This window comes from Taudactylus pleione, unplaced genomic scaffold (genome assembly GCF_031769625.1).
Source record: "Taudactylus pleione unplaced genomic scaffold, aTauple2 ptg000819l, whole genome shotgun sequence".
Lineage (NCBI taxonomy): Eukaryota > Metazoa > Chordata > Amphibia > Anura > Myobatrachidae > Taudactylus > Taudactylus pleione.
Window position 1 is genome coordinate 838,815 of NW_028285221.1, and position 17,442 is coordinate 856,256.

General features: G+C 39.6%; 1 protein-coding gene across 1 annotated transcript in view; it reads left to right on the top strand.

Annotated features, from left to right (window-relative positions):
* Positions 1-17,442, top strand: part of LOC148474691 (cytochrome P450 4B1-like) — a 211,998-nt gene that overhangs the window by 17,461 nt on the left and 177,095 nt on the right. The window contains exons 2-3 of the mRNA XM_088458236.1: positions 3,525-3,669; positions 4,560-4,604. Of these exons, the coding sequence (XP_088314362.1) occupies positions 3,525-3,669; positions 4,560-4,604 (190 nt within the window). The remainder of the gene's footprint in view (positions 1-3,524; positions 3,670-4,559; positions 4,605-17,442) is intronic.

A 17,442-nucleotide genomic window follows, 5' to 3' on the forward strand; every position in this document is an offset into this window, starting at 1 on the left:
CAGCGCATGCCCAGCACTGCCTACACATGCGGTAAGTTTGTGTCCCCCCCTCCGCTCACCTTCTCCCCCCATCAGCACTTACCTGTCCGCGCAGCAGCCTCCAGCTTCGTCCTGCTGGTCTGTCACATGGTCTCCCATCACACCACAGTACGGATTAGAAAAAAAAAAGTATATATTTTTCTTTTCTAATCTTTATTGTGTTCTGCTGGGAGAACACAGTGGGCCTGATTCAGAGCCACTCGTAAGCGGCCGCTCGTTCACTCCGAGCGATGTTCGCACATCTGCGCATGCGTATGGGTCGTAATGCGCATGCGCCAACCAGTCAGTGCAGTCGGAAATCGTGTGCTTGCAAAATAGCGAGTGCCTGCTAATTTGAGTGACAGGATGAGGAGTTTGTGGGTGATAACAGGGGAAGGTGCTTGAAAATGGGGAGTGGAGATCCGACCGCAGGCGTGCTTAAAGGTCAAAATGGGCATTTAAGGGTGTGCATAATTAACAAAGCAGCGTCATCGACCACGTCACTTGGTTGTCTTGTAGCCTGAACTGCTCGCATGATTGCTGTAGGAAAATGCTACCACAAGAATAGCGAGCAGTTCATACGCCTTTCGATGTACTTGATTAATCCAATAAATAGCGGAGATGACGTATGATGCGAGCGGCCAAGGGGCGTCTTTACAAAATAGCGAGCGCATGTTTCGGACGCTCGCTCAGACAGAGGCGTCAACAGACCGCAAAGAGAGAGCGCTCAATTTAAATAGCCAGCCACTTTTTCTGAACGAGCGAGTGCAAATAGCGTCCGGCTCTGAATCAGGCCCAGTGTCCGACGAGCCTCCGGAGCCAGAGGACGCACCAGACCGCCGGAGGAAGACGCCGGGGGACCTGTCCAACTGGCAGCAGGTAAGTTTCACCTGCTATTCGCCACCTCACAGTGGCGGATAGTACCTCCATCAAATTCCGAAAATTCATACATTTTCGGAATTTGATGAATACCATAATTTCCACATCCCCATACTAATGTACTAATGTACCCATACTAATGTACCCATACTAATGTACTAATGTACCCATACTAATGTACCCATACTAATGTACTAATGTACCCATACTAATGTACCCCTACTAATGTACTAATATCCCCATACTAATGTACTAATATCCCCATACTAATGTACTAATGTACCCATACTAATGTACCCATACTAATGTACCCATACTAATGTACCCATACTAATGTACTAATATCCCCATACTAATGTACTAATGTACCCATACTAATGTACCCATACTAATGTACTAATATCCCCATACTAATGTACTAATATCCCCATACTAATGTACTAATGTACCCATACTAATGTACTAATACTAATGTACTAATGTACCCATACTAATGTACTAATGTATGGGGAGTGTGGAAATTAACGCAGGGGGACTTAGCAAGGAGATATCAGTGATATCACCTGTGCTAAGTGGCTTTATTAATACTAAAATAACGTTATTTAAGGAAAATGTCCTTAAAAACGTTAATTTAGTGTTGATGAATAGGCCCCCTAGTCTGAAAAAATATTTACTTTACAGATGCATTAAAAAGATACTATGTTGAGATGATTGATATATAAGGAAAAATGCTCCTAAATTGGGATTTGAATACTCATTTGCTTTTTTTCCTCCTCAGAAGATTATAGATCACTACCTGTTAATCCTCTTCTATTAATTCATATGCGGTTGGATTGTGCTAGTCTTAGAGATATTGGGATATTTTTCCCCTGGTATAAAAAACATATATACTAACTTAAAAACCTCTTCTTGGCTACAGCTGTATGAGAACCAATCAGGGGTGGTTTCTATTACATTTTGTATTGTGGTATTGGTACCTTGGATTATTAAATCTATTTTTATAGATCTTGACCACTCTCTGATGTGCTGTTTGATATGATAAAAGTGTTATATTCTTTAATATAACCTTGTGCAATTATTGTACTGTATGTATTTTATTGTATGTTTATAATTTAAGTTTTTCGTTTCCTATGATTCCTTTGTGACATAACATTTAATGTTAAGTTTTACTGTACAAGGTAGATTCTTGTGCCCCCCAAAAAGAGAGAGAGAGAACTTTCTTTCCCTTTTCTGAACATTATCACACTGTCGTCAGGAGGGAGAGTGGGCGTTTCCTGCGCCCGCCGGATAAAATGTCGCTCCGGGCGACAGACCAGCTTGCCTGTGCCTGTAGCCGCCACTGTACCCAGCTTTAGTTATGTATGTATTCCTGAGACCTGTATAGCAGACACTTGTTGCTAGCTCTGGAACCTGCAGAAAGTCTTAGGGCCATATTCAATGTGAGGTGAAATGTCGGAATCGGTGATAATTTATCGCCGATGACGTCATTTTCACCTATATCAATTATCTCCGCATTTAATTACACTGACTTTTCGCCGGTGCGAAAAGTCAATGTAAAAAAACGGGTATAAGTTTTCACCAGCATTTTGCTGGTGAAAAAAAGTGCAGAATTGGGGTTTAGGGGTGCAGGCTTAAAAAAAAAAAAAAAAGCCTGCGCCCCTGGGAATGTACCCTAAAAAAGATGTGTAAAAAAAAATAAAAAAATCGGGACACCCCAAAAAAAATTACCTTTAAATTTGGGATAAAGAAAAAAAAAATACAGAACACACTTATAAAAAAAGCCAAATTAAATCCAGAGGGGTTCCCTTATATGCAGGTGCATTTTTGAAGAAATTTTAAAAATCATTTTAGGGACATTAAAATATGCTTGCACCCATTTTCATGTACCCCAAATTTGATGGAACAGGTTTTTTTTTTTTTTTTTTTATATAACTTAAGTGCTATTCTTCACCACTTCTTCAATAGCCGCATTTATGCACCTGCCGCGCCTATTGCAATCCCCAACTTCCTTCAGCAGGCTAAAATGGGGGTACCCATAGTGAACCCCCATGTCTGGACATCTTTAGGGGGGACCCTGGGACATTTCCCAAAAATTCCCAATTTTTTTTCTGATACTTTTCCGCCAGCTCCCGTTTTCGCTGCTTCCTAATTGAATACGGGGATAAAGCGGGCACGTGCCAGATACTTTATACCCAGAAACCCACAGCACTGACTTTTTGCTCCCTAACTGAATATGGCCCTTAAGGATATAGGATCAGCATAGTTTTATCTACTCTTTAATAAGATTAAACTCTTCTGCATGCCAACAAGGTCTATGTAATCAGTCACTAGCAGCGCTCTGCTGTAACTTCCCGCAGTCCGTGTATTATTACCATGGTGACTGGCGGCTTTGTAAGATGGGAAACATATTCTCCTTTCCCTGCGCTACTCCAGTCCACGTACACAGTCACTCACAATACTAATAGGCTGATAGCAGGGAGGAGAGGGGGGGGGGGGCTTTGTGCCTTGTACCAGACAGGATTCATTGCAGGGCCCCATTGTGTAGCAGTGAACGGCTATGGACAGTATATTGGGGGACAGGGTCTCAGTTGTTTTTTGCTTAAATCTCTCTGTTTGTATTTTAACAGTTTAAAAAAGATGGGAGAGATCTGGATATAGTGGCTGGATACGCAAAGAAATATGAATATGGATTCCCGATGTGGTTTGGAAACTTTTTTGCTACTTTCTCAATCTGTCACCCGGACTATGCGAAGGCCCTTCTGACCCGGCAGGGTAAGGACCAACCCTGCTTCTACTGTTATCTGCATTTGGAAAGTGGATGTAACATTCTATGATGAGTGGTCTATCGTGGTTTTCATCACATTGTAAATGCAAGTTTGCAAATGTAACTGCAATTTACGGGATGTAGTTTAAATTCCAGCTGTCAGGATACAAGCGCTCACAATGCCGACTGCCAGCATCCCGACGGTAAGTAGTGGGGTTAGGCGCTTGGGGGAGGGTTAGGTTTAGGCTGCGGGGTCGGAGGGGTAGGGTTAGTAGACTTAACGATAGGTGTCGGTATCCTAACCCTGTGCCGGCGTCGGGATTCTGACCTCCAGGTTCCCAAGCGTCAGCATCCTGTACCCAACCCTAATGTACATAACAAGGGTGACATTAGAGTAAGGCCTCTGTGCTGCTTTCAGTGGGTCATCATGATCCTCTCTAATAAACCAATCACCTCCAGGGGAGAGGCTACTGTATGCAAGCCTCAATATCCAGCCTACCAATCCGCTAGGAAGTGGTGACATCACTGAGATGACTGAGATGTCTATGAGTCTCTAGCCCCTGCTATGGTTTTATAAGAGCAGAGTGCATGCCTCGTAATACCCGGCCACGCCACCCGCTGCACGCAGACATTCAGCTCCCTCCCGGAAGTATGGGATGGGTGCATGTCCCAGGCCGGCCATGCATACTCAGAAGAGGCTCTTTTGAGATCAGAACAGGAGTTTATAATGGGATCACTGGGTCCCTACCCAAATCTTGCTGTGCGCACCAGTGATGCGCTGTTTCGCATCTGTGTATATGTGTTACTGGTTCATTAAAATTCGATGTGTAACAATGTTGTACTTACTATGTATGAGGAATACTTTTAGAATATTAATATTAAACCTGTTTCCTTACAGATCCAAAGAACAATTTTGGCTATTACTTCATAACACCATGGATTGGTATGTAACTTGAGATTGTGTACAGTACCATGAGATGATGCACAGTACCATGAGATGATGCAGAGTAGCATTAGATGCCTGACAGTAACTTACACTCTGGGGTAACAACATACTGTAAAGTAACATAAAATGACATGCAGTAACGTGACAGAGTGCAAAGCAACATGAGATGACTTACAGTAACATGACATGGCATACAGCAACACTAGATGACTTACAGTAACATGACATGGCATACAGCAACACTAGATGACTTACAGTAACATGACATGACATACAGCAACACTAGATGACTTACAGTAACATGACATGACATACAGCAACACTAGATGACTTGCAGTAACGTGACATGGCATACAACAACACTAGATTACTTACAGTAACGTGACATGGCATACAGTATACAGTAGATGACTTACAGTAAAGTGACATGGCATACAGCAACACTAGATGACTTACAGTAACGTGACATGGCATACAGCAACACTAGATGACTTACAGTAACGTGACATGGCATACAGTAACACTAGATGACTTACAGTAACGTAACATGGCATACAGCAACACTAGATTATGTACAGTAACATGACATGGCATACAGCAACACTAGATTATGTACAGTAACATGACATGGCATACAGTAACACTAGATGACTTACAGTAACATGACATGACATACAGCAACACTAGGTGGCTGACAGTAACGTGACAAGGCATACAGCAACACTAGATGACTTACAGTAACATGACATGGCACGGCATTTAGTAACATGAGATGACAGACAGTAACATGACATGGCATATAGTAACATGAGATGATGTAACATGAGGCGGCATATAGTAACATGGCATAAAGTAACATGAGATAATTTACAGTAACATGGCATGGCATACAGTAACATGAGATGACTTACAGTAATATGAAATGGCATACAGTAACATGACATGGCATATAGTAACATGAGATGACACAGTAACATGAGATGACAAAGTAACATGACATGGCAGACAGTAACATGAGATGACACAGTAACATGACATAGCATTCAGTAACATGGCATATAGTAACATGACATGGCATGAGATCACTTACAGTAACATGAGAACACTTACAGTAACATGACATGGCATACAGTAACATGACATGACAGACAGTAACATGACATGGCAGACAGTAACATGACATGGCAGACAGTAACATGAGTTGACACAGTAACATGACATGTCAGACAGTAACATGAGATGACAGACAGTAACATGACATGGCAGACAGTAACATGACATGGCAGACAGTAACATGACATGGCAGACAGTAACATGACATGACAGACAGTAACATGACATGGCAGACAGTAACATGACATGGCAGACAGCAACATGACATGGCAGACAGTAACATGACATGACAGACAGTAACATGACATGGCAGACAGTAACATGAGATGGCAGACAGTAACATGACATGGCAGACAGTAACATGACATGGCAGACAGTAACATGACATGGTATACAGTAACATGACATGACAGACAGTAACATGACATGGCAGACAGTAACATGACATGACAGACAGTAACATGACATGGCAGACAGTAACATGAGATGACAGACAGTAACATGACATGGTATACAGTAACATGACATGACAGACAGTGACATGACAGACAGTAACATGACATGGCAGACAGTAACATGAGTTGACACAGTAACATGACATGGCAGACAGTAACATGAGAACACTTGCAGTAACATGACATGGCATACAGTAACATGACATGGCAGACAGTAAAATGAGAACACTTACAGTAACATGAGATGACATACAGTAACAAGAGATGACAGACAGTAACAAGAGATGACAGACAGTAACATGAGATGACAGACAGTAACATGACATGGCAGACAGTAACATGAGATGACAGATAGTAACATGACATGGCAGACAGTAACATGACATGGCAGAAAGTAATAAAAGATGACACAGTAACATGAGATGACATACAGTAACATGAGATGACATTCTGTAACATGACACAGTATGACAAATAGTAACATGAGATAACAGACAGTAACATGAGAACACTTACAGTAAAATGACATGGCATACAGTAACATGAGATGACAGACAGTAACATGACATGGTATACAGTAACATGACATGACAGACAGTAACATGACATGGCAGACAGTAACATGAGATGACACAGTAACATTACATGGCAGACAGTAACATGACATACAGTAACATGAGATGACAGACAGTAACATGACATGGCAGACAGTAACATGACATGGCAGACAGTAATAAAAGATGACACAGTAACATGAGATGGCATACAGTAACATGAGATGAAATACAGTAACATGACACAGCATGACATACAGTAACATGAGATAACAGACAGTAACATGACATGGCAGACAGTAACATGAGAACACTTACAGTAACATGAGAACACTTACAGTAACATGACTTGGCATACAGTAACATGAGATGACAGATAGTAACATGACATGGTATACAGTAACATGACATGGCAGACAGTAGCATGAGATGACAGACAGTAACATGAGATGACAGACAGTAACATGACAGCATGACATACAGTAACATAAGATGACTTACAGTAACATGACACAGCATGACATACAGTAACATGAGATGACAGACAGTAACATGACATGGCAGACAGTAACATGACATGGCAGACAGTAACATGAGAACACTTACAGTAACATGACATGGCAGACAGTAACATGAGAACACTTACAGTAACATTACATGGCATACAGTAACATGAGATGACAGACAGTAACATGACATGGCATACAGTAACATGACATGGCAGACAGTAACATGAAATTGCAGACAGAACATGAGATGACACAGTAACATGACACAGCATGACATACAGTAACATAAGATGACTTACAGTAACATTACACAGCATGACATACAGTAACATGAGATGACAGACAGTAACATGAAAACACTAACAGTAACATGACATGGCATACAGTAACATGAGATGACACAGTAACATGACATACAGTAACATGAGATGACAGACAGTAACATGACATGGCAGACAGTAACATGACATGGCAGACAGTAACATGAGAACACTTACAGTAACATTACATGGCATACAGTAACAATAGATGACAAACAGTAACATGACATGGTATACAGTAACATGACATGACAGACAGTAACATGACATGGCAGACAGAACATGAGATGACAGACAGTAACATGAGATGACAGACAGTAACATGAGATGACACAGTAACATGACACAGCATGACATACAGTAACATAAGATGACTTACAGTAACATGACACAGCATGACAGACAGTAACATGACATGGCAGACAGTAACATGAGTACACTTACAGTAACATGACATGGCAGACAGTAACATGAGAACACTTACAGTAACATAACATGGCATACAGTAACATGAGATGACAGACAGTAACATGACATACAGTAACATGAGATGACAGACAGTAACATGACAGGCATACAGTAACATGACATGGCAGACAGTAACATGACATGGCAGACAGAACATGACATGGCAGACAGTAACATGAGATGACACAGTAACATGACATGGCATACAGTAACATGAGAACACTTACAGTAACATGACATGGCAGACAGAACATGAGATGACAGACAGTAACATGAGATGACACAGCATGACATACAATAACATAAGATGACTTACAGTAACATGACACAGCATGACATACAGTAACATGAGATGACAGACAGTAACATGAGAACACTTACAGTAACATGAGATGACAGACAGTAACATGACATGGTATAGAGTAACATGACAGGGCAGACAGTAACATGACATGGCAGACAGTAACATGAGAACACTTACAGTAACATGACATGGCATACAGTAACATGACATGGCAGACAGTAACATGACATGGCATACAGTAACATGAGATGACAGACAATAACATGACATGACAGACAGTAAGATGAGATGACAGACGGTAACATGACATGGCAGACAGGAACATGACATGGCAGACAGGAACATGACATGGCAGACAGAACATGAGATGACAGACAGTAACATGAGATGACAGACAGTAACATGACATGGCAGACAGTAACATGAGAAGACTTACAGTAACATGACATGGCATACAGTAATATGAGATGACAGACAGTAACATGCCATGGTATACAGTAATATGACATGACAGACATTAATATGACATGGCAGACAGTAACATGACATGGCATACAGTAATATGACATGACAGACAGTAACATGACATGGCAGACAGAACATGAGAAGACAGTCAGTAACATGAGATGACACAGTAACATGACACAGCATGACATACAGTAACATAAGATGACTTACAGTAACATGACACAGCATGACAGACAGTAACATGACATGGCAGACAGTAACATGAGATGACATACAGTAACATGAGATGACATACAGTAACATGACACAGCATGACATACAGTAACATAAGATGACTTACAGTAACATGACACTGCATGACATACAGTAACATGAGATGACAGACAGTAACATGACATGGTATACAGTAATATGACATGGCAGACAGTAACATGACATGGCAGACAGTAACATGACATGGCAGACAGTAACATGACATGGCAGACAGAACATGAGATGACACAGTAACATGACACAGCATGACATACAGTAACATGAGATGACACAGTAACATGAGATCACAGACAGTAACATGACATGGCAGACAGTAACATGAGATGACACAGTAACATGACACAGCATGACATACAGTAACATAAGATGACTTACAGTAACATGACACAGCATGACATACAGTAACATGAGATGACAGACAGTAACATGACATGGCAGACAGTAACATGAGAACACTTACAGTAACATGACTTGGCAGACAGTAACATGAGAACACTTACAGTAACATGACATGGCATACAGTAACATGAGATGACAGACAGTAACATGACATGGCATACAGTAACATGAGATGACAGACAGTAACATGACATGGTATACAGTAACATGACATGGCAGACAGAACATGAGATGACAGACAGTAACATGAGATGACACAGTAACATGACTTGGCATACAGTAACATGAGAACACTTACAGTAACATGACATGGCAGACAGAACATGAGATGACAGACAGTAACATGAGATGACACAGCATGACACACAGTAACATAAGATGACTTACAGTAACATGACATGGTATACAGTAACATGACATGGCAGATAGTAACATGAGAACACTTACAGTAACATGAGATGACAGACAGTAACATGAGAACACTTACAGTAACATGACTTGGCAGACAGTAACATGAGAACACTTACAGTAACATGACATGGCATACAGTAACATGAGATGACAGACAGTAACATGACATGGCATACAGTAACATGAGATGACAGACAGTAACATGACATGACAGACAGTAACATGACATGACAGACAGTAACATTACATGGCAGACAGAACATGAGATGACACAGTAACATGACATACAGTAACATGAGATGACAGACAGTAACATGACATGGCAGACAGTAACATGAGAAGACTTACAGTAACATGACATGGCATACAGTAATATGAGATGACAGACAGTAACATGCCATGGTATACAGTAATATGACATGACAGACATTAATATGACATGGCAGACAGTAACATGACATGGCATACAGTAATATGACATGACAGACAGTAACATGACATGGCAGACAGAACATGAGATGACAGACAGTAACATGAGATGACACAGTAACATGACACAGCATGACATACAGTAACATATGATGACTTACAGTAACATGATACAGCATGACATACAGTAACATGAGATGACAGACAGTAACATGACATGGCAGACAGTAACATGAGATGACAGACAGTAACATGAGATGACATACAGTAACATGACACAGCATGACATACAGTAACATGAGATGACAGACAGTAACATGACATGGTATACAGTAACATGACATGACAGACAGTAACATGACATGGCAGACAGTAACATGAGAACACTTACAGTAACATGACATGACATACAGTAACATAAGATGACAGACAGTAACATGACATGGCAGACAGTAACATGACATGGCAGACAGTAACATGAGATGACAGACAGTAACATAAGATGACAGACAGTAACATAAGATGACAGACAGTAACATGAGAACATGACATACAGTAACATAAGATGACATATAGTAACATAAGATGACATATAGTAACATGAGATCACTTACAGTAACATGACACAGCATGACATACAGTAACATAAGATGACTTACAGTAACATGAGAACACTTATAATAACATTACATTAGAATCAGCTTTATTTCGCCAAGTATAAGACACACAGTAACATGAGATAACAGACAGTAACATGACATGGCAGACAGTAACATGAGAACACTTACAGTACCATGACATGGCAGACAGTAACATGACATACAGTAACATGAGATGACAGACAGTAACATGACATGGCAGACAGTAACATGAGAACACTTACAGTACCATGACATGGCAGACAGTAACATGAGAACACTTACAGTACCATGACATGGCAGACAGTAACATGACATACAGTAACATGAGATGACAGACAGTAACATGACATGGCAGACAGTAACATGACATGGCAGACAGTAACATGAGAACACTTACAGTAACATAACATGGCAGACAGTAACATGAGAACACTTACAGTAACATGACATGGCAGACAGTAACATGAGATGACATACAGTAACATGAGATGACATACAGTAAGATGAGATGACAGACAGTAACATAAGAACACTTATAATAACATTACAAAGCATGACATACAGTAACAGGAGATGACAGACAGTAACATGACATGCAGACAGTAACAGGAGATGACAGACAGTAACAGAAGATGACTTACAGTAACTTGACACAGCATGACATACAGTAACATGAGATGACAGACAGTAACATGACATGGCAGACAGTAACAGGAGAACACTTACAGTAACATGACATGGCAGACAGTAACATGACATGGCAGACAGTAACATGACATGGCAGACAGTAACATGAGAACACTTACAGTAACATGACATGGCAGACAGTAACTTGACATACAGTAACATGAGATGACAGACAGTAACATGACATGGCAGACAGTAACATGACATGGCAGACAGAACATGAGATGACACAGTAACATGACACAGCATGACATACAGTAACATATGATGACTTACAGTAACATGACACAGCATGACATACAGTAACATGAGATGACAGACAGTAACATGACATGGCAGACAGTAACATGACATGGCATACAGTAATATGACATGACAGACAGTAACATGACATGGCAGACAGAACATGAGATGACACAGTAACATGACACAGCATGACATACAGTAACATATGATGACTTACAGTAACATGACACAGCATGACATACAGTAACATGAGATGACAGACAGTAACATGAGATAACAGACATTAACATGACATGGCAGACAGTAACATGACATGGCATACAGTAACATGACATGGCAGACAGTAACATGAGAACACTTACAGTAACATGACATGGCAGACAGTAACATGAGATGACATACAGTAACATGAGATGACAGACATTAACATGACATGGCAGACATTAACATGACATGGCAGACATTAACATGACATGGCAGACAGTAACATGACATGGCAGACAGTAACATGACATGGCAGACAGTAACATGAGAACACTTACAGTAACATGACATGGCAGACAGTAACATAAGATGATATACAGTAACATGAGATGACATACAGTAACAGGAGATGACAGACAGTAAGATGAGATGACAGACAGTAACATAAGAACACTTATAATAACATTACACAGCATGACATACAGTAACAGGAGATGACAGACAGTAACATAAGATGACAGACAGTAACATGAGATGACAGACAGTAACATGACATGACATACAGTAACATAAGATGACAGACAGTAACATAAGATGACAGACAGTAACATGACATGACAGACAGTAACATGAGAGGACAGACAGTAACATGAGAGGACAGACAGTAACATGAGAGGACAGACAGTAACATGAGATGACAGACAGTAACAGGAGATGGCAGACAGTAACAGGAGATGACAGACAGTAACATGAGAACACTTACAGTAACATAAGAACACTTATAATAACATTACACAGCATGACATACAGTAACATAAGATGACACACAGTAACATGAGATGACAGACAGTAACATGAGAACACTTACAGTAACATGACAGCATGACATACAGTAACATAAGATGACACACAGTAACATGAGATGACAGACAGTAACATAAGAACACTTATAATAACATTACACAGTATGACATACAGTAACAGGAGATGACAGACAGTAACATGAGAACATGACATACAATAACATAAGATGACTTACAGTAATATGAGAACACTTACAGTAACATGACAGCATGACAGACAGTAACATGAGATGACAGACAGTAAGATGAGATGACAGACAGTAAGATGAGATGACAGACAGTAACATAAGAACACTTATAATAACATTACACAGCATGACATACAGTAACAGGAGATGACAGACAGTAACATGAGATGACAGACAGTAAGATGAGATGACAGACAGTAAGATGAGATGACAGACAGTAACATAAGAACACTTATAATAACATTACACAGTATGACATACAGTAACATAAGATGACTTACAGTAATATGAGAACACTTACAGTAACATGACAGCATGACATACAGTAACATAAGATGACAGACAGTAACATGAGATGACAGACAGTAACATAAGATGACAGACAGTAACATGACATGACAGACAGTAACATAAGATGACAGACTGTAACATGACATGACAGACAGTAACATAAGATGACAGACTGTAACATGAGATGACACAGTAACATGACACAGCATGACATACAGTAACATGAGATGACAGACAGTAAGATGAGATGACAGACAGTAAGATGAGATGACAGACAGTAACATAAGAACACTTATAATAACATTACACATCATGACATACAGTAACAGGAGATGACAGACAGTAAGATGAGATGACAGACAGTAACATAAGAACACTTATAATAACATTACACAGCATGACATACAGTAACAGGAGATGACAGACAGTAAGATGAGATGACAGACAGTAACATAAGAACACTTATAATAACATTACACAGTATGACATACAGTAACATAAGATGACTTACAGTAATATGAGAACACTTACAGTAACATGACAGCATGACAGACAGTAACATAAGATGACAGACAGTAACATGAGATGACAGACAGTAACATAAGATGACAGACAGTAACATAAGATGACAGACAGTAACATGACATGGCAGACAGTAACATAAGATGACAGACAGTAACATAAGATGACAGACAGTAACATGACATGGCAGACAGTAACATGAGATGACTTACAGTAACAGGAGATGACAGACAGTAACAGGAGATGACTTACAGTAACATGACAGCATGACATACAGTAACATAAGATGACAGACAGTAACATGAGATGACAGACAGTAACATAAGATGACAGACAGTAACATAAGATGACAGACAGTAACATGACATGGCAGACAGTAACATAAGATGACAGACAGTAACATAAGATGACAGACAGTAACATGACATGGCAGACAGTAACATGAGATGACTTACAGTAACAGGAGATGACAGACAGTAAGATGAGATGACAGACAGTAACATAAGAACACTTATAAAAACATTACACAGCATGACATACAGTAACAGGAGATGACTTACAGTAACATGACAGCATGACATACAGTAACATGAGATGACAGACAGTAACATAAGATGACAGACAGTAACATAAGATGACAGACAGTAACATGAGAACATGACATACAATAACATAAGATGACTTACAGTAATATGAGAACACTTACAGTAACATGACAGCATGACAGACAGTAACATGAGATGACAGACAGTAAGATGAGATGACAGACAGTAACATAAGATGACAGACAGTAACATAAGATGACAGACAGTAACATGACATGACAAACAGTAACATAAGATGACAGACTGTAACATGACATGACAGACAGTAACATAAGATGACAGACAGTAACATGACATGACAGACAGTAACATGACATGACAGACAGTAACAGGAGATGACAGACAGTAAGATGAGATAACAGACAGTAAGATGAGATAACAGACAGTAAGATGAGATGACAGACAGTAACATAAGAACACTTATAATAACATTACACACCATGACATACAGTAACAGGAGATGACAGACAGTAACATGAGATGACAGACAGTAACATGAGACGACAGACAGTAACATAAGATGACAGACAGTAATAAAAGATGACACAGTAACATGAGATGACTTACAGTAACATGAGATGACTTACAGTAACATGACAGCATGACATACAGTAACATAAGATGACAGACAGTAACATGAGATGACAGACAGTAACATGAGAACATGACATACAATAACATAAGATGACTTACAGTAATATGAGAACACTTACAGTAACATGACAGCATGACATACAGTAACATAAGATGACAGACAGTAACATAAGATGACACAGTAACATGAGATGACTTACAGTAACATGAGATGACTTACAGTAACATGACACAGCATGACATACAGTAACATGAGATGACAGACAGTAACATGAGATGACAGACAGTAACATGAGATGACAGACAGTAACATGACATGGCAGACAGTAACATGACATGGCAGACAGTAACATGACATGGCAGACAGTAACATGAGATGACATACAGTAACAGGAGATGACAGATAGTAAGATGAGATGACAGACAGTAAGATGAGATGACAGACAGTAAGATGAGAACACTTATAATAACATTACACAGCATGACATACAGTAACAGGAGATGACAGACAGTAACATGAGATGACAGACAGTAAGATGAGATGACAGACAGTAACATATGAACACTTATAATAACATTACACAGTATGACATACAGTAACAGGAGATGACAGACAGTAACATGAGAACATGACATACAATAACATAAGATGACTTACAGTAATATGAGAACACTTACAGTAACATGACAGCATGACAGACAGTAACATAAGATGACAGACAGTAACATGAGATGACAGACAGTAACATAAGATGACAGACAGTAACATGAGATGGCAGACAGTAACATAAGATGACAGACAGTAACATGAGATGGCAGACAGTAACATAAGATGACAGACAGTAACATGAGATGACAGACAGTAACATAAGATGACAGACAGTAACATAAGATGACAGACAGTAACATGACATGACAGACAGTAACATAAGATGACAGACATTAACATGAGATGACACAGTAACATGACACAGCATGACATACAGTAACATAAGATGACTTACAGTAACATGAGATGACTTACAGTAACATGACACAGCATGACATACAGTAACATAAGATGACTTACAGTAACATGAGATGACTTACAGTAACATGACACAGCATGACATACAGTAACATAAGATGACAGACAGTAACATAAGATGACAGACAGTAACATGAGATGACAGACAGTAACATAAGATGACAGACAGTAACATAAGATGACAGACAGTAACATGACATGACAGACAGTAACATAAGATGACAGACATTAACATGAGATGACACAGTAACATGACACAGCATGACATACAGTAACATAAGATGACTTACAGTAACATGAGATGACTTACAGTAACATGACACAGCATGACATACAGTAACATAAGATGACAGACAGTAACATGAGATGACAGACAGTAACTTAAGATGACAGACAGTAACATGAGATGACAGACAGTAACATGACATGGCAGACAGTAACATGAGATGACATACAGTAACAGGAGATGACAGACAGTAAGATGAGATGACAGACAGTAACATAAGAACACTTCTAATAACATTACACAGCATGACATACAGTAACAGGAGATGACAGACAGTAACATGAGGTGACAGACAGTAACATGAGATGACAGACAGTAACATGAGATGACAGACAGTAACATGAGATGACAGACAGTAACATGAGATGACAGACAGTAACATAAGAACACTTCTAATAACATTACACAGCATGACATACAGTAACAGGAGATGACAGACAGTAACATGAGGTGACAGACAGTAACATAAGATGACAGACAGTAACATGAGATGACAGACAGTAACATGAGATGACAGACAGTAACATAAGATGACAGACAGTAACATGAGATGACATACAGTAACAGGAGATGACAGACAGTAAGATGAGATGACAGACAGTAACATAAGAACACTTCTAATAACATTACACAGCATGACATACAGTAACAGGAGATGACAGACAGTAACATAAGATGACAGACAGTAACATGAGATGACAGACAGTAACATGAGATGACAGACAGTAACATGAGATGACACAGCATGACATACAGTAACATGAGATGACATACAGTAACATGACATGGCAGACAGTAACATAAGATGACAGACAGTAACATAAGATGACAGACAGTAACATGAGATGACAGACAGTAACATGAGATGACAGACAGTAACATGAGATGACACAGCATGACATACAGTAACATGAGATGACATACAGTAACATGACATGGCAGACAGTAACATAAGATGACAGACAGTAACATGAGATG